The sequence below is a fragment of the Drosophila innubila genome, chromosome X (genome assembly GCF_004354385.1).
Source record: "Drosophila innubila isolate TH190305 chromosome X, UK_Dinn_1.0, whole genome shotgun sequence".
NCBI classification, from domain to species: Eukaryota; Metazoa; Arthropoda; class Insecta; order Diptera; family Drosophilidae; genus Drosophila; species Drosophila innubila.
Window position 1 is genome coordinate 1,584,070 of NC_047626.1, and position 20,364 is coordinate 1,604,433.

General features: G+C 29.0%; 1 protein-coding gene across 1 annotated transcript in view; it reads right to left on the bottom strand.

Annotated features, from left to right (window-relative positions):
• Positions 1-253: 253 nt before the first annotated feature.
• The window catches only part of LOC117784438, a 47,857-nt gene continuing 27,746 nt past the window's right edge, over positions 254-20,364 (bottom strand). Inside the window, exons 10-14 of the mRNA XM_034622180.1 lie at positions 17,776-17,993; positions 6,826-6,917; positions 3,698-3,890; positions 2,579-2,928; positions 254-852 (exon numbers count right to left, since the gene is read on the bottom strand). Coding sequence (XP_034478071.1) covers positions 307-852; positions 2,579-2,928; positions 3,698-3,890; positions 6,826-6,917; positions 17,776-17,993 — 1,399 coding nt within the window. The 3' untranslated portion in view covers positions 254-306. The remainder of the gene's footprint in view (positions 853-2,578; positions 2,929-3,697; positions 3,891-6,825; positions 6,918-17,775; positions 17,994-20,364) is intronic.

Genomic DNA, 20,364 nt, shown 5'->3' on the forward strand with positions numbered 1-20,364 from the left:
GTTTTTTTTTTTGTTAATATTGTTTAGAAACATATTTAGAGCTCAAAATAATTCTTGAGCTATAAATATAAAATTAATATTAATAAAGTTTCCTTTTTTCTGTAAGATTTATTCATTAAATAAGATAATTTGTTGTGAGGATAGATTTTTTTTAAATTCCTGCCGAACCGAACCTTTAAAGAAACTCCTGTCTTGATTTTTTTTTTTTTTTGTAAGGTCACAATCTTTTAAATTATTTGTTTGTTAATCCAGTTATCCAGTTAACACACATACAACTTTACACACACAAAGACACAGAGAGATCGCTTAGATGACAAACAAGTCGCTGCAGCTGGAAGAATTGCGTCTCTTCAGATTCTTCTTGAAGCGCAGCACCGAAGACAGGAAAATTTTGGTGCGTGCTGTCAATTTGGTGACGACCTTGCGATTGCAATCGATGGCCTTGCTGGAACTGGAGTCCCCATCATCATCATTATCATCATCATCATCATGATCATGATCATCATCATCGCTGTCATCATCGCTGTCATTCGCATTACGCTTATGAGTATGATGATGATGATGATGTTGCTGTTCATTATGTTGTCGTTGTTGCAAAGCGGCTGCAGCAGCCGCCGAAGTTGAAGGACCGTCATCATCGTGATCGTCGTGTCGGGAACCGGTACTGGTACCGGGACCGGGACCAAAGGGATCCCGTTGCCGCATTCCGGCGGACAGCAGCTCGAACTTACTCTTGCCATTCGCATAGCCGTGCAATCGCTGCGTCTCGCTGCTCTCCTCGTCCTCCAGCTCACTCTCGCCCATCTTCAGGATGCTCTCCAGGTTCAGAGTCCGTCGATTCGCTTTGCGTACCTGCCATCATGATCAATTTTCAAATATTAATTTCATTTTAATTATGATCAATTTTCAAATATTAATTTCATTTTAATTATGATCAATTTTCAAATATTAATTTTATTTTAATTATGATCAATTTTCAAATATTAATTTCATTTTAATTATGATCAATTTTCAAATATTAATTTCATTTTAATTCGAATTACTTCAAATATTTCTCTATTTGTATCACAATGTTTCGAAATAACAATTATAGTTTGATCTGAATACAAAAATTATACAAAATTATAGTATTTTTTTAAAATTACTATTTGAAAATTTAATTTTAAAATCAAAACACTAAAATTCATTTTCAAATTGTGCTTAAAATTCATTTTTAAATTACTATTTGAAAATTTTATTATAAAATTAAAACACTAAAATTCATTTTCAATTTTTGTTACCAAACTATCAACAAATACTAAAAATACCTTAAAGCTTTTGTGTATTTTTTTTTAATTTTTGGTTTCAAAATTTGAAAATACCAAAAATTACTTAATCATGGTAATTTTAAACTCTTAATTGTAAATTTTATTTTGAATATTAATAACAATTGTACGTTTTTAATTGTTATATTGTAAATTGAAAATGAAAATTTAATGTGCTACCAAACTATCAAAAAATTCTAAAAATACCAAAAAATACATTTAAACTTTTATGTAATTTTTTTTTAATTTTTTGTTTCAAAATTTGAAAATCCAAAAAAATACTAAATCATGGTAATTTTAAACTCTTATTTATAAATTTTATTTTGAATATTAATAACAATTGTACGTTTTTAATTGTTATATTGTAAATTGAAAATGAACATTTTATGTGCAGATCAAAAATATCAGGAAATACTAAAAATACCAAATAATACATTTAAACTTTTATGTAATTTTTTTTAATTTTTGGTTTCAAAATTTGAAAATACCAAAAAATACTAAATCATGGTAATTTTAAACTCAAATTTGTAAATTATATTTTGAATACTAAAAATAATGGAACGTTTGTAATAGAAATATAATAAATTTAAAATGAAAAATTAATGTGCTATCAAACTATCCAAAAATACTAAAAATACCAAATAATACATTTAAACTTTTATGCAATTTTTATTTAATTTTTGGTTTCAAAATTTTAAAATACCAAAACATACTAAATCTTCATTAATTAAATTTTTAATACTAAAAATAATAGTACGTTTTTAATTGTTATATTTGAAATTGAAAATAAAAATTAACAAGTATAAAAATTAAGTTAAAGATTACAAATAAAAATAAAATTAAATATAAATTACAAACTGTAAAGAAAAAAAAATTAAAGTTAGATCTGGGGCAAGCAAAAATTAAAAATGATCCAACATTTGTTGCAAAACATTTGTTGTAAAATGAATAACAAAAATATTAGAAAATACTAAAAATACAAATAAATTCACTTGAGCTTTTATGCAATTTTTTTTTTAAATTTTTGGTTTAAGAATTTCGAAAAATACGACATTTATTTTAATGGTATATATGGTATTTTCGATCATTTTGGTATGTACTTTCAATTGTTCAATGTTAAATATTTACTCTAAAACTGACTAAAATATATACTGAAATATATGATAAAAATTAAATCATGTATGAGAGGATATACTTAGAATATTCGCAACCAAAAATAGTTTTCAGATTTGATATTTGTTTTAGTCAAAACTCATATTTGGGTGCCCTGGTACCTGCTGACTTCGTCCAGCTGCTGCTGCAGCCGATGTTGCTGGCACATTATCAGCGTCGTCATCATCAACATGATCATCATCATGGCCATCGGCGAAGTCATGAGCATCGTCCTGGAAAATGCTCATCTGCCGGACAATGCGACGGGCCGGAAGATGCATCCTGCGATGGTTTTGTATGCTGCTCTGAAGATTGAGACGCCGTCGATCCCGATCACTCAGCAGTCGAATCCGCTGCGGATTCAGCTTCACCTGTGCCACAATTCCCACCAGCAATTCGTCCACATTGTGATCCAGTCCCGAGGATGTCTCTATGAACTTGCAGGCAATCTCCTTGGCCAACTTGCGACCCACTAACACAAAGGATTTTTAATATATATATATGAGAATTATCTACAAGTATTATACACTGACAAAAAAATGTTAAAAAATCAAGATTTTTCTCTCGAATTTTAAGACCAAGTTCTTATTTTAAGAATAAATGTTTTTACATATTTATTCTTTCCTAACAATTTCAGATTATTATTCTTTTATTAAGTACTTTAATTCTTTAGATTAATATTCATAGTATTAGTAATATGATCTTAAAATGTTCTTATTTTAAGAACAAAATATTTAAGATGAATGTTTTCAATTTACGAAGTTGGTTTATTTTTTTCAGTGAATATAGTTCAGATCAATTAAAAAAGCCGTTAGTGCGAGTTTTAATCTAGCATGTATTTTTGTTATTGCAGGGTTTTGCTTGTGCGTCTGGCTGGCGCCAAAACAAAATTTTTCAATATTATTTTAGTTTATTTCATTTTAGTTATATTTATTTTTTCATTTGAATTGATATCATTTGAATTGATTTTATTTTTGTTTTTTTATTTTTGTTATCTTAAAAGTGCTTGTGCGTCTGGCTGGCGCCAAAACAAAATTTTTCAATATTATATTAGTTTTATTTTTGTTTATTTTATTTCATTTCAGTTATATTTATTTTTGTTCATTTTATCATTTGAATTGATTTTATTTTTGTTTTTTTTATTTTTGTTATCTTAAAAGTGCTTGTGCGTCTCTCTGGCGCCACTGTGACTTGCTGAGCTTTAAGTGCTCACTCCTGATCGAGATATTGGGAAAACTTACAGTGTCGGGAGACCTCGCGATGTCGCTCCAGATCCGTCTTGTTGCCCACGAGAATTGCACCACGTGTCAATAACATATCATTCTCCTTGAGGTACTGCAACACCTTCTCCGCAAACTTGTAGGTTCCACGATCCACCACCGAGTAGACAACCACAAATAAATCGATGTTGTATGTGGCACAAAAAGCCTCCGTCTGCGGAAAAAAAAAATTTACACAAAAAATTTTATTTTTTAGTCTGACTAGTGCATTAAATTATCAAGGAATAAATTTTTAATAAACTATATAATAAATGAAAGAGAAATAAAAGAACAAAGCAAAAGGAAATTAAGTCCAAAATCATGTTCATTTTTAAATTAAACAATAACAATAAAAATTTTTAATAAATAAAGTATAATATGAATATAAATATGTATAGGTTATGTCTCAAAAACTTTTCTAAACTTTTCTTTTATTTTTTAAATCATTTTTACGTTTTCTAAACGCTTTAAAAGAGGTTAGAAAAAAAATTAAATTATCTTTTTAGTTTTCAAATATAATTAAAAAATATTTCATTAGCACCACTTATGTCAATGCTAATGAAATGACAAATGCATTAGAAATGCACTCGTCTTTGTGATTTTTGAAAAGGTGAATTACCAATAGAATCAACTGAATAGCGCACAAAAGTAGGCAACAAAAAATAAGCTGCCAATGCAATTTTGCGACTATTTGCTAATGTGATGCATTTGACATGAAAACAAACTGACAAATTGCTACCTTAAATGTACAAGTGTGCATTAGAAGGAGAAGAAGCAGAAGCACATATATACATATATAGATAATTCCCTTAAGCGCACAAAAGTAGGCAACAGAAATAGAAACAAAACTGTCAATGCAATTTGCTGCTTGCGTTTTAAGCTTTCAGCTACAAAGAACATTCTTACACACACACACCACAGGACACACACACACACACACACACACACACACACACACACACACACATACATATGTCATGCGGTTGTTAATGCGAAACGACGTCTAAATACAACAATGTAATGCGCTTTGGCCTTTTTTGTAGCTGATAAAAAAAAATGTGTTAATGACATTTGAAAAAAAAGTGTCAGCCACAGAAACAACCCGCAGAATCTGTGTATGTGTGTGTGTGTGTCTGTGTGTGTCTGTGTGTGTACGGTGTGTATGTGCGTGTGTGAAAAGCTCTTAGCCCATAAACAGGACATATTTGACCTACTCTGATAATAGAAATAAAAATGAGAAGACAAAATAATATGAGTTGATGTTACTTTGACTTCAAAAACGGTATCGGAAAAAGTTATATTATAAAATATCATATACAAATTATCATATAAATAGTAATAAATAAATGTATATCAGTAAATTATTCAAAATATAAAAAAATAGGAAAATTCATTAAAAAATAAAATCGCCAAGACTGTTACGAATTTATTCTGTTTAACATATAAATTATAAAATAAGAATATTTTTCTTAAGATTTATCAAAATATTTTAAACAATTTTTATTCATTAAGCTTAATAGTATTAGTATTTATTTAGCTTCCCAGTGTAACAAGTAAAAATACTTATAAGTAAAATACTAACTTATCATTGAATACATATCAATATAATGTTTTTATTCATAATAGTTTAACTCTCTTTTGATTTCCTTTTTAAATTGTGCTCTATAAATATTGAAAATAATACTAATGTTTAAGTTTTTTTTTACCTTAAAATTGCGAATAAATCCATCGAATGTAAAAAATATAAAAGCAATTGAAAACAAAGCTTTAAACTATATTTAGGATACCCTTACGAAAAATAATAAATCTAGGATCTTTCCATTTAAAAAAAGAAAACGGAAGAAAACTGACCCGATTTTTAAACGGAATGTCATTTTGATCATGGTTTGGCATATTTATTCATTCTGCATTCCAATTAAATTAATTTTGTAAAAAAAATTATATTTCTCTAAATCTTGGGTTGGATGCTAAGGGTCCCCCCTTTGAAATTTTGAAAATTGAAATTTTTAAATGTCAAGTTTTTACTTTTAATGAACTCCTTATATCGTAATTAGTATAAAACAACACTTTAAACTTGATTCTGAGACCTTTCATATTTTTGTAAAAAATCATGTCAAATCAAAGAAAAATTTTGACTTGCAAGTGGCTAGGTCAAAGTTCGGACCAACTTCAAACTTTCATAACTTTGCAAAAACTAGAGCGATTTTCAATCGGAATGTCATTTTTATTATGGTTTAGCCTCCACGTGCATTCTGCATTCAAATTTTATTAACTTTGTAAAAAAAAATTAATGCCGTCAAGATTTTGGGTTTGATGCTAAGGGTCCCCCCTTTGAAATTTTGAAAATTGAAATTTTTAAATGTCAAGTTTTTACTTTTAATGAACTCCTTATATCGTAATTAGTATAAAACATCACTTTAAAACTGATTCTGAGACCTTTCATATTTTTGTAAAAAATCATGTCAAATTGAACAAAAATTTTGACTTGTAAAGTTGCTAGAACCATAGTTTGACCAACTTCGAACTTTCATAACTTGGTCAAAACTGTACCGATTTTCAAATGGAATGTCGTTTTGATTATGATTCGGCCAGTATATTTATTCTGCATTTAAGTTTTATTAATTTTGTAAAAAAAATTATTTTCCTCAAGATCTTGGGTTCCATGCTAAGGGTCCCCCCTTTGGAATTTTGAAAATTCAAAATTTTAAATCTCTAGTTTTTACTTTAAACCAACTCCTTAAATCGTTATTAGTATAAAACAACACTTTAAACTTGATTCTGAGACCTTTTATTTTTTTGAAAAAAATCATGTCAAATCAAAGAAAAATTTTGACTTGTAAAGTGGCTAGGTCAGAGGCTTGAGCAACTTCGAACTGTCATAACTTTGGCAAAACTTTATCGATTTTCAAGCGGAATGTCATCTTGATCATAATTTGGCATATAAATTTAATCTGCATTCAAATTTTATGAAATTCGTTAAAAAAATGTTATTCCTTTGGATCTAGATATGTATTTACTTCGATGTCATAATTATGATATAACGATAAAAATTGGTATTGTTTTTTTTTATTTCATATTTATCCAAGGGATACAAATTGATTGTTACTTACGGACATTTCGCAAGCCGGATGATCAATAATTTCCAAATCCGTTTCAATATTATCGACCAGCACGGAGACCGTCTTCTGTCCATAGTCATCATCTGGAAAATAAGTGAAAGAATAAGGAGAAAAGAAGTTAAGAAATATCCCATACAAATCTGAATTACTCTTTCATTTAATATGTGCAAACATTTTGATGTACTTTGGCCCATTGTCCATTTCCATAATCGGTTTAATGCGTTTACACGCTAAGTAAATTACATAAATTACATGCCTACATATTTGATTAATTCCCCAACTCTATTCGATGGGCAAATAAATTGCTTGTGTTTGCAAAATTCCGCAAGAAGAGTTTATCTAATTTAGCTTGCCATATTTATTCAGATTAAGTGGAGTTCAATTCCATTAAGTTTTAGTTAGAAGACATGAAAAAAATTGCATGAAAATTCTGTTTCCTGTTTTTTCTGAACACGAAACAATAATAAATTTTAAAATAAAAATTATAAAGTAAACAAAAATTAATAGCAATAAAATAGTACAAAAAATTAAGCAAAAATTTAACTTAAGTATTAAATTTTCAATTGAAATTAATTTTGCTTGATTTTATATTTATTTTAAATTTGAAAATAACATATATCAACAAATGACAAATGACAATTAATAGCAATAAAATAGTACATAAAATTAAGCAAAAATTTAACTTAAGTATTAAATTTTCGATTGAAATTAATTTTGCTTGATTTTATATTTATTTTAAATTTAAAAATTACATATATCAACAAATGACAATTAATAGCAATAAAATAGTACAAAAAAGTACGCAAAAATTTAACTTAAGTATTAAATTTTCAATTGAAATTAATTTTGCTTGATTTTATATTTATTTTAAATTTAAAAATTACACATATCAACAAATGACAAATGACAATTAATAGCAATAAAACAGTACAAAAAATTGCGCAAAAATTTAACTTAAATATTAAATTTTCAATTGAAATTAATTTTGCTTGATTTTATATTTATATTAAATATAAAAATTACACATATCAACAAATGACAATTAATAGCAATAAAATAGTACATAAAATTAAGCAAAAATTTAACTTAAGTATTAAATTTTCGATTGAAATTAATTTAGCTTGATTTTATATTTATTTTAAATTTAAAAATTACATATATCAATAAATGACAAATGACAATTAATAGCAATAAAACAGTATACAAAATTGCGCAAAAATTTAACTTAAGTATTAAATTTTCGATTGAAATTAATTTTGCTTGATTTTATATTTATTTTAAATTTAAAAATTACATATATCAACAAATGACAATATTAACCATTTGCACAACAAAATAGTAATTTACTTGCAGCCGAAATAACAATTTTAACACTATTAAATTTCACGTATGTGTTTTGCTTTTTTTTAACAGCTTGTACAAAGTGTTATTCTTAGTTGTTATTACTTAGACACTTTTGTGTTATTGCTCAAGATAATACACATGACAGATAACACAAATATACTCTGTTTTCTGAGCTGAGACAGCTTTAAAAATATTTGTTGTCTTTTAATTGCAACCTTTGTCCTTTTTTTCCACTGAGCAATAACTTGTTTTCTTCATTCTTCTACATTTATAGGTGCATATATTTTCAAGTTCGATCAAAGAGCAGGCGAGTAGTGGGGGTTAAGTGGGCGTGGCAGACAATAAAAGTAGGCTGCAGCTTAACATCCGCTGTTTCACAATTGCCTTGGCAAATATTTAGATGCCTCATTGTCCTTTCCCTCCTCTCCGTTTCTCCCCATTCCCTCCCCCTTCCACTCACCACACAATTGTTGCCGTGCTTAATTTGCATGTTGCATTTTCCGTAATTTTCCGCGCGTGGGCGGAGCTCAGAAATTGAATTGCAAACATTGAAAACGGAATTTTGTTGGCAACTCCTAAAAGCATGCTGCATTTGGTTGCGGCTATAATATACCCTGTATTCCAAGCATTATACTTAAGGGAGTGTCTGATTTAACAATCAAACATGTAATAATAATTTAATTGTAAATTCTCAATATAGTTTTTGTTCCATTTTCATTATCTCAATATATATATATTTGTTTTTTTTTATTGTCGACTGTTTTTAGTCGAGTATTAATAAATAAATAAATAAAATCTACGGATCAATTAATTCTTTATTATTGTAACATTGTTCTTAGTCGAGTATTAATAAATAAATAAAATCTACGGATCTATTAATTCTTTATTATTAAAAAAAAAAAAAAAATTTATTATTGTAACAATTATTGATTATTATCTTTTTATCACATTTTACTCTAATTGAACAAAAGTAATGAAGGTGAAAATAACACTGGAAAAAATAACTCAAAAACAAATTGAAAAGTAATAAATTTTGTTTTAACATTAAATAAATAAAATTGTTTTTTATAATGTAATCAGAAATTAAATATGCTTATGCGTCGGCATTAAAGTTATCTAATATTATAATATGTAATTATAATGATAACTAGATTTCATTAGATTTATTATTGTTATTATTATTATTATATTTTTTTTTTAATATAATATAATGAAAATTGATGCTAACAGCAATTTTAATGACAGTGAATTTCATTACCAGTATCTACTTTTTTGACTGCTCACTTTAATAATAGTAAAAAATAATGCATATTAAATATAGATGTATTGTGTAGCTACTTATGTCATTGTAATGAAACTTTCAACTATCCCTCTGCATTTGAAACATGTTACAGGGTATTAACCAGCTTAACACTCGCGTTATTTGTTGTTCGTTTTGTTGCTTTCAATTGGGATTAGTCATGTCTTGTACATGATAATTTTAGCACTTCTGTTCTTAGCGTTTTCATTGTAATTTTTTGTGTTATTATTAATGCACATAATAAATAGACCCGTACTTAAAGTAAAAACAAGTTTACAAGTTTGTGATAAAGTCTGTCAGTGCCTATTAACACAATACTTATATAAAGTGCAGTTAGAATTTTAACACGAATTCCTCAGCACCCGAATATTTAATTAAATCGAGTAAAATGTGCATTTTTCAAGCTATAGTTTTGAAATTTGGAACACGAAATATTCGCTATTTTTAAACAGTTTGTTCAAAATTTCATTTTGTTTGCATTTCTATAACTTAAAAATTTGAATATATTAATAAAAAAATTTTAACATTTTTTTTTTTTGTATTTTTATGCAAAGATATTAACTTCAACATTTTATTAATTATTTATTAATTAAATATATTTTATTTGTTTATTTATTTAATTGTAATTTTAGTTTGTACTCCCAAAAATCTGTTTTTATTTTATTTATATTTAAAATATTTTAGCTATTTAGTTTTAGTTGTGATTTTAGAACATTCATTTAAAATATTGTATTAAACTTTATTTTGTCAGCTGTGTTTAGTAAAATAAAAAAGGCTAAAAAAATTTATACATTTTAAGAAATGTTTAAAAAATGTAGCAGAAATATCAATCAACAATATCCCAAAATTGTTGTCTCTTCTCTTTTAAATATAGACTTTATTTAAACACTTGTCTCTTTTTTGAAATATACATATTTAAATAAATATTTTTTTTTTTGAATAATTGTCTTGTTGCATTCAATTAGTTGAGATTAGTCGAGCCTGTTACATGTGAATTGTAAAAAAGCTCACATTTTTTGCGCATTCATTTATTTATTTAATTATATTCATATATTCATGTTTGTTGTTGCTCTCAATTGGGATTATTCATTACTCAGTATGTGAATGCAGCTGTTTCTCTCCACCTGAATAAAAGGGGAGGAGGGGGGGGGGGTGTATCTCCCAATTTAACCTTGAATGCAATTACAAATAATCCATAATCCATAATAAACGAGAACAATCTAAACTTGTAATCCCAAACATTGAACGTTGGGAAAATAAATTGATTGTCCACCTGATGAGCTTATCAATATGGAAGTTGCCCTCCCCCACCCCCACCCTCCCCTGACTCCTCACCTTTTACAAGTGCTTTCCAATTAAACTCCAAGTACAGCGAATACTAGAAAATAAGAGTATTATCGAGTAATTGGCATTATCATTAAGAACTAACCGAACGCATTAAGCAATTTTTAATGGATTTTAATTATCGCATTAGCTAACTAGATGAAAAATCTGTAGCCTTCATTAGACTTATAAATATTTAATATTTAATGCCTGAGCGAAAGAGTTGCATTGATTTTTTTCTTTCTGAAAAATAAATGCACTTTTAACAAAACAGATTAAATCAGCTCAAGCTTAATTCTATAGTTTTCAACGAAATTGTAGAAAAATTGATTGCCTTTATCAGATAGAAAAATACTTAATGGAAGAAGTGCATGTTAAAATTTGAGTGTTGTTTATAGGCAAGTTTGACTGTACTTGTATTCAACGCAACAGATGCTCCACTTAGATATTTGGATTTTCCCTTATCTTTATTGTTTTCATTTTTCATTTTTCATTTTCATTACAATTTTTTTATGTTTACTTTTATTTTATTTTTGTTTTTTGAATAATTTGTTTCCACTTTTCATCCGTTCTTCTGGCAATGGAAATGGAAATACACATTAGCCCATGGCGTGTTCTGCATTGCGTTCAGTGACACCCTACCCTAACCACCCTACACCCTACCCGCCCTACTTTCCTTTTCCTCTTCACTGCATTGGTCAGTCTACACAAAATGTGACAGACGAGTATTACAAAACAAAATGAAAAACACTAAAATTTTAAGAAAACTTTAATGTGACGTTTATGCACAATACTGATCAAAAAAATGTTCTGAAATCAATACTTTGGTCTCAAAACTAAGAATTTTGGTCTAAAAAATGAGAACATAAAATTCTTAATTTAAGAAAACACATCTTGGTTTTAAGAGCATTTCAAATGAGACCAAGCTATAATTTTAAGTACAAATACTCTTCAAATTAAAATCAAAATATAAAAAAATTAAAAAGGATTTTTATAATAACATTTTTCTTTTTTTTTTTAATCTTGACTTTTTTACATCTTAATTCAGTTTTGGTAAATTTTAAAATGTTATTTTAATTTGTTACGAGTGGAATTCGAACCGGCGCTCACTGCGTCACAAACTAAAGCGGCTTCTCTAACCAGAGCACCACGGGAATCTTATTTGTTTTATCTGAAATAGTGCATATTTATACTTTCCAAACAATTTAAGATTTTTATTCTTAGCAGAACTTAAGAACTTTGATTTTTTAGATTAATATTTTTAGTATTAGTAATATGATCTTAAGATGTTTTTCTTTAAGAACAAAATATTTAAGATGAATGTTCTTGATTTTTTTTTCAGTGTAGAAAGAAATATTTGATCAAATTCATGAAGGAACAGGTCGAAGACTTTCGATAAAAACCGTAAACAATTTCTTGACTATAAGCATATTTAAATGAAAATAGGAATTTCCTTTAATGATTTTATTAATTTTTTTTTAATCACAAAAATAATGAATACACATGTAAAAAAAAGTTATCTTGGGAAAAAATCCTACCCGTAAGACTTAAATAAAAAGTGATTTTTATTTTGATATTTATGAAAAAAAAAGAAATAGAAATCATAAATAATGATTACATGTAGTTTTCATTACTTTACGCTCAAATATAATGATTATAGTCAGATTTTATTTATAAGACTACTCAAAATATATCATTATAATTGATAAAAATCTCTTTAAAATCAAAATATATGTAATCATTATAATATAATTTCTATAACATAAATTATAGTAACTACTTTATTTTTTCAATGAATTTGTCATTTCATTAGCATTGAAAAATGTAATGCTTAAGAAAATGTCATCTCCCCTGCAATGAAAAATAGTAGCGCTAATGAAAATATTTTGAATTCTAATTGAAAAGAAAAATTATTTCAAATTTTTCCTTTGGCATTAAATAATTGTAATGAAATCTCATTACAACACGCAATATAATTAAATATTTGAAACAGTTAAATTTAAAAAATTTGGTACTTTAAAAAATTAGTTTTTAAAAATATGTAAACACATTTTTTTAATGTTTTTAATTGTCTGTGGCTAATCTAGAGCAATTTGAAAATTATGGCTTAGTCATTGTGTGAACTGTACTCATTTATTGATTTGTATGGGATTTTATGGATATCTGATGTACTTTTTAGACAGAGTTCAATATAGTGTTGACAATATTATTGGCTTGCTTCTACTCATCCTATCTATATAGTCTTATTTACTATTTAGATAGAGTCCACATTAATGTTAAAGTATACTTGGCTACTTTTTACTTATTGTCCTATATGATTGGATGTATTAATAGGAGGAGGTTTACTAAAGTATTGAAGCGTACTTGTCTTGCTGTATTACGGTATTTGTATAGATTAGCGGTATAGATTGACAATATATTTAATTAACTCTATTCCATTATTGTATTATTTGATCTTGCGTATTAGCGCGCATATTTCCTTATCTATTTGGAACATACAGGTTGAAACAATGGTCTATTATATCGGAGCGCCAGGGTTGCGACCCATGTTGTAATTCTACGCTCTAGTGACCTTTTGGAGGGACCCAATTGAGTTTCAAATGTGATAAAGCACTCCGAGGGCTGTTTAAACTGTTTGTTAATTTATGAACAACCCTGATAAAATTTAACATTTTTGGCATATGTTGAAAATACTAAATTTATAGATTTTAAATTACCAAATATTTATTTTATGCAAATTTTATAAAGTTGTGATTATATTTATTGAATTTTAAAAAGAATAGAAAAGGTTCATAACTAAAAATTTTCAATTATAATAATAATAATATTATATGAGCGCTGGTTTTTCAATTGCCAAATGCAGGGTATTTCGTAGTCGTGCTCTGAGTTGTGTTTCATTTTCAAAAAGCGAGGGCAGCATCAACATTTGCAGCTATTGTTGAGTTTACGTACGTTAAACACGTAGTTACAATAGCCTAAAGTCTGTCCCACTCACACACACACACACACACACACACAGAGTGTAGAGAGAGAGAGAGAGAGAGACAGAGAGAAAAAGGACAACAATGTTGCGTGTTGTCTTTGTTGTTGGTCTTTGGCTTCTCCTTCTTCCTCTTCATCCTCTGCGCTTGCTGCTACTTTGACTGAAGCGCTAATTAAAACTTGAGGTATTTCACTCATCTCCCCTCTCTGTCTAGCACCCATTCACTGCCTCTCCCTTCCTCTCTCTTCCACTTTGGCACTCCCTCTTTTTGGGTGCATCCTGTCTGTTGCTTTTGGTGCAACAATGCAGCCTCTTTGCAACAATTTTGCATGCCTCAGTGCTCCGTAAGGAGCAATGGATTATAGCCCAGTACTTAAAATTAATACCCAGGATTATAGGTCTGTGAAACTAAAAAATATGTCGGTTCTATAAAGCATTTATACAATTCAAATGGACAAAAATGTTGGGCAAAAAAGGATTTTCGCCTTTATTAAAAAGAAATTGCAAAATATAGCGAATTTTTTCTATGTTGATCTCCATGCTTAACAAAATTTCTCTCACAATAGAATAGACCGACCAAAAAATTTACTACACTGCGTTTTCAAGGCGAAGCCCACCTTTCTAAAAAGCCCAAGTTTTAATCAGTGTGACCAATAGTTTACAAATTAGAGCATACCAAAGCTGACACACAAAAAAATTACTTTTTCCACAACCTAATATTTAATAGAAGCACCTAAGTAAGTACTCATAAAGTGTGAAAACTGCTGTAGTTATCGATAATATATCGATTTCCCTTTTTTTGTGCTTATTCATCGAACACCAAATTTGAAAGTTAACCCAACAAATTTATCAGAAATTTAAAAATATGCACACAAGCATAAAAGTTCTAAAATTTCCTTTAAACGAGCGTTTTTTTTTTTCACCATCGGTGAATTTGCTATTTACATAATTTGTATCGGTTTCAAAGGATATTCCCTATAGGTTTTTTTTTCCCAGAATTATTCACACTAGGAACAATTTCAAGCAAAAATTGATTCAACTAGTTCTTTTTTCATCGGTGAGCACCGACGCTTTTTCATTTCTCAGTGTTCACAAGATCCCAACGGTTTTTTGACAAAAAGTGTCGGTGAAATTGGCTGCTTGACGGAAACATAACGAATTTTAAAAGCTTATTTAATAAACTATAAAAATAATAAGATATACAGTTGAAAATTTTTAACCTGTTCTAAATTAATTATTATTTATTTGTATTTTGCGTTTTGAATTCACTTTGAGTTGGTGAATTTAAGTTTAAAAGTAAAATAATACATTTTGAAATTCTTTAAAATAGAATCGAAAAAGTTCTGGTTATACTATTAATAAAAAAGAATTTTTATTAACAATGTTATTGGTTATATGCTGTTCTTATTGTGTTGCCCGCGTCTGTATGTTCAGTGAAACGACCTATGTAAGCATCCACGAAGTGTGTAGTCTCTTTTATTGTTTTTAATTTAATCTTCTTAATTAATAATATATAATTTGCATATTACACTTGAAATTATTTTTTTAATATTTATATTTAATATATATTTTTAATTTGAGCTGAAAGCATATAAATACTGGGCATCTAACAGTCGAGCAACTAGACTGTACTGTTTCTGCTTCATTTCTGCAGACGCGTCAGCCCCATTAACCCTTTAAAGCCCCTCGTCTTCACTGCCTTTTAACCCACTGCACGCAAGCTGTAAATCATAAATGTGGAACAAATGTTGGTGTTGTTGTTGTTGTTATTGTTGTTGTATATACTAGCCTATACTATACTGCTATACTGACTGCAGGATTAGCTTAATGGCAAAGCTCGAAGCTTTTACGCCTACTACGCTATTTCCACCTCCATTTTCAGCTGCGTTTTCAACGTTCCCAGTGCTAAAAAACACGCAAAGTGCGTTCAATTCCAATTCCAATTCGAACTTTAACTCCAACTCTGATTCCAATTGTGATTTGGAATCTAACTTGAAATCCGCTGCATGCACTTCCGACATTGGAAAACTTTCATGTTTTAGGTCACACAAATTCAGGACACGTATGTGTTCAGTATGTATGTGTGTGTGTGTGTGTGTGTGTGTGTGTGTGTGTGTGTGTGTGTGTGTGTGTGTGTGTGTGGGTGAGTCCTGAAATGTCCCTCAACCAATGACCAATTGCTGCTGAAGTTTCATTAAAGCCACAGAAAAACGTCTTTAAATATGCCAAATAAAATAAATCATATACAAAAAAAACATTAAAAAATATAAAAATTATAAAATAAAAATTTGTATACAACAAATTTTAAATTATTCTTGATTTGCACTCTTTAAATAAAAATCCAACTTAAAATGTTTTTTATGATTTTTATGATCTTGACATCAATGATTATAATGATTACATTCCCAATCTAGGGCATCTTTTTAGACCCCGTACTTTAAAAAAGGACAGGAGTCTATTGGGTTTGTTTTAACGAATATGTGCGTAACAGGCAAAAGAAGGCGTGGCAGACCCTATAAAGTATATATATTCTTGATCAGCATCAATAGCCGAGTCGATAGAGCAATGTCCGTCTGCTCGTCTGTCTGTCTGTCCGTCCGTCTGTCTGTCCGTCTGTATGAGCGCCAAGAACTCAGAGACTATAAGAGCTAGAGACACCAAACTTGGTATGTAGGTTCCTCTATATTGCAGGCAGGTCAAGTCTGTTTCTTTTTTGAATCGGACCACTATATCATATAGCGCCCATAGGAACAATCGGTCGAAAATCAAGTTTTAGAATGAAAAACTTTTTTGTTTTATGAGATATCGTAAACAAACTAATCCAAAGTTGGTTCGAATCGGACCACTATATCATATAGCTGTCATAGGACGGATCGGGCGAAAATCAAGTCTTAGTATGAAAATCTTTTATGTTTTATGAGACATTGTAACCAATATGATAGAATATGCATTTAAGTTAACTAAGTCCGGGGTCTCCGACAGTCGAGTATGCTCGACTGTAGCACCGGCCCACTAGTTATTTATTTATTTATGTATTTAAAGTCGACAAGGAGCAGTCGAATCAAAAAATTAAATTAGGTAAAATGACTAAAAAATCTATAAAAATTAAAAACTTTATTTAGATGATTTAACATTAATAATTAAAATAAGCTACAAGTAATTTTAATTTACAAAAAAATGAATATTGTAAAGTTTTTATACAATATTAAAGGCGACAATTATTATCTGTTGATAAATCGCATTGTAACAACAATAAAATTTGTTAATTATTCAACCAACGATTTTTGATTTAATTACGTCTTACGTCTATTTTATAAATGATTTGATTTTTAAAGCAATTTTCAGTCAATGGTTGAGCTATTTTTTTTTTCCGTGCTTCCCTTGCGGTCTCTATTCATTTTTCAGTGATGTATTAGCAAAGTTAATGAAATTAGCGACGAGTCTTTTCATATTTTGCGGCGTAATTAAAATGCAAATGCGTTTGACTTAAATCCGCAAAACAAAACTAAATCCCTCCCACCACTTACAGTGGGGAAAACAGCAAGATTAGCTTGTATCAAGGTATTTAATATTTTTGCTCAATTTCAAATGTGTATATTTTTAAAAATCCTTTAATTGACTTACTATATCAAAATAAAACTTCAAAAAAAAGAAAGTGTTTTTAAAAAATTTTCATTTTAGAAAAAAATAAAAAAAAAACTACACAAAAAAAATGTTGCTTTTATTCAATATCATTAAAAACCTTTTTGAAACTTTTTAATTGTAGAAAAAATTACAAATTGAAAAAAAAAAACCGAAAAAAATCATGCCAATATGACAAATGTAAGCTATTAAAAACCAATTCATTTCTTTCCACCGTTGCCCACAAAATACTGATATCGTTTATCACGTGTCACATGTTTCTCGTTTTTTTTTTTTTTAATTTTTTTCAGTTCCGTGTCCGTGTCCGTTTCCGTTTCCGGAGTCGATTCCGCTTGATTGATTCACTTACCCAAACTCAAATCATAGGCGCAGATATAGTCCGATGTTGTGAACTGATAGGTTAGCGTTGTTTTTCCCACACCGGAAGCGCCGAGCATTGCGATTTTATAGGCCGGAATGTTCTCCCCATTCTCATTGTGCTGATGGCCGTTCACTCTCTGGGGCTGCAGGGCGAGAGAAGGGTCCGTTGCGCCCTCCACCACATCCGCGGAAGTGCGTGACGCATTGCTGCAGTTGGAAAGTGACAAAAAAAAAAGACATCAGAGAGACAATCATTGCAAATTAAAAATAAATCTAATTATTCACATATACAGTAAACGTGTATACATTATATATTCACTTAACTGGCTATATCTTGCCGAAACGAATTTAGACAGATATGTGTTGTATGTCAAAAAACGCGTAGTTTTATTGTCTATAACATATTCAAAATTGATAATGATTTTAGGTGTAAATTTTTCTTAAATCGCCAAAGTGTGTGATAATAAACTATTTTTCAACTGTAATATTTTACCAGAGCACTATTCAAAGAAAAGTTACGGCTGATCCTAAAAGCTTTTAAAAATATCTTTCTAATGACATATAGAACATATCTATAGCCTTTGTGGTTTGGAAACTGTGTGGGTGTCAATTTAAGCGGGTTTTTAGCGATTTTTCGCTAAACTAGCGGCTTTTTAAAAAAGTCCTAGAACAAAAATCTCTAGATTTGCGAGAAGGAAAAATTTTCTAACGCTTCGATACAAACAGACACAAAAAAAATAGTTTATACCTTATTGGAAAGGATTCTGAAAATTTCAAATATCAAAAAAAAAACACACTCTCATCATATATGGGAATTTCGTTGAAACTATTAACGGGTCATCCTAAAAGCTTTTAAAAATATCTTTCTAATGACATATAGAACATATCTATAGCCTTTGTGGTTTGGAAACTGTGTGGGTGTCAATTTAAGCGGGTTTTTAGCGATTTTTCGCTAAACTAGCGGTTTTTTTTATAAAGTCGTAGAACAAAAATATCTAGATTTGCGATAAGTAATAATTTCCAAACGCTTTGATACAAACAGACACAAAAAAAATAGTTTCTTCCTTATTGGAAAGGATTCTGAATATTTCAAATATAAAAAAATACCACACTCTCTTCATATATGAGAATTTTGTTGAAACTTCTCAGAGAAAGAATATACGAGTATCATCTTAGAGTTATATTAGGTATTATATATTTTAATGGTTTAAATAAACTGTCTGATTGCTTCAAGATTTAGATTTAGCGATTGCAGGGCATATTGATAAGTTTAGCGGGCACAGACAGTGACGGGGCATGTAATAACAATAATAACAGAAATAATAATAAGAATTCACGACCAAGCAAAATGCCACAGACGAAGGCCACGCGCCGAGACAGAGACAGAGACAGAGAAATGTGACGGCAGTATAAGAACAACAATACAAATTCCCTTAACAAAAAAAAAAAAAAAAAAAGAAAAAAAAAACTTAGAAGTAAAAAATAAAAAATGGAGAAAAGCGACACAAAATAAGTCTTTGCCTGCTGTTGGTAATGGCAGCGGAAATTGTTTTGTGTGGAAATTGTATGAAATTAGTGTGTACTCCTGGTCGACTGTCTCCCTCTCCCTCCCTCCTCTCTCTCTCTCACATCTCTCTCATGCTCTCTGCGTGTGTGGGGCACGTTCTCATTGTTGCCACCGTTTATGAACTTTGCCTTGTGCCTTGTTTGCAATGTTCCATTGTCATTTTATAAACACTTTATACAGTGATAAAAATTACCGATTTCTTAAATCAATAACATTTACTTTAAATATGCACAGTTAGTCAGGAAAGTGTTTTCACTAAATCAAAATTTGACGCAATTTCTCTTGCAAAAAATTATATATTTTTTTTTTCAATTAGTATTTTATTTCATATTTTAAATTTCTTGTCTATAATTAAAACCCTTTTAAAATTAAAAAATTATTTTCATGGAATTTTACTATTTCTAAAAATACAAAAAAAAAAAAAATATGTGAATTTTGATTTTGTCAAAACCACAAAAATGTTGTAAAAGGTTCGGTTTGGCGGCTCGAACCATAGGGCAAGACTAAGGTTCGATTCGCGAACCGGTTTATGTACCCCCTTAACCCAAGCGTTGGGTTTGAAAGCCGTTTCTATTTAATGGAAAACAATTTTTTTACTATTTGAATTTTTTCTATAGTTTTTTAACCAATTAAATTTTGAAGTTAAGAACAATCGAATTTTGAAATTTATTTGAAGATTTGAATATGAAAATTTTTTTCCAGTTAAGTAATACTACAAAAACATCAAAATTATGTAAATATTTTTTTTCGAACCGAACATTTTATTATTCGCTAGGTAAATAATGTCAAGATTCGACTTATGATCCGGTTCAGGCGGCTTAAAAACACGAACCGCATTGGTTTTGCGAGGTTCAGTTCAGAGCCGGCTGCCCTTGGTCAAAACATTTTCTTGATTAACTGCATGTATTATAGTTTATATAAAAATAAGACAACTTTATGAAAAAAATATGGAACTTTTTTTTTTTTTGCAAAAGGGCTTGAAATTCAATTGAAATTTTAGTTTTAAAAACT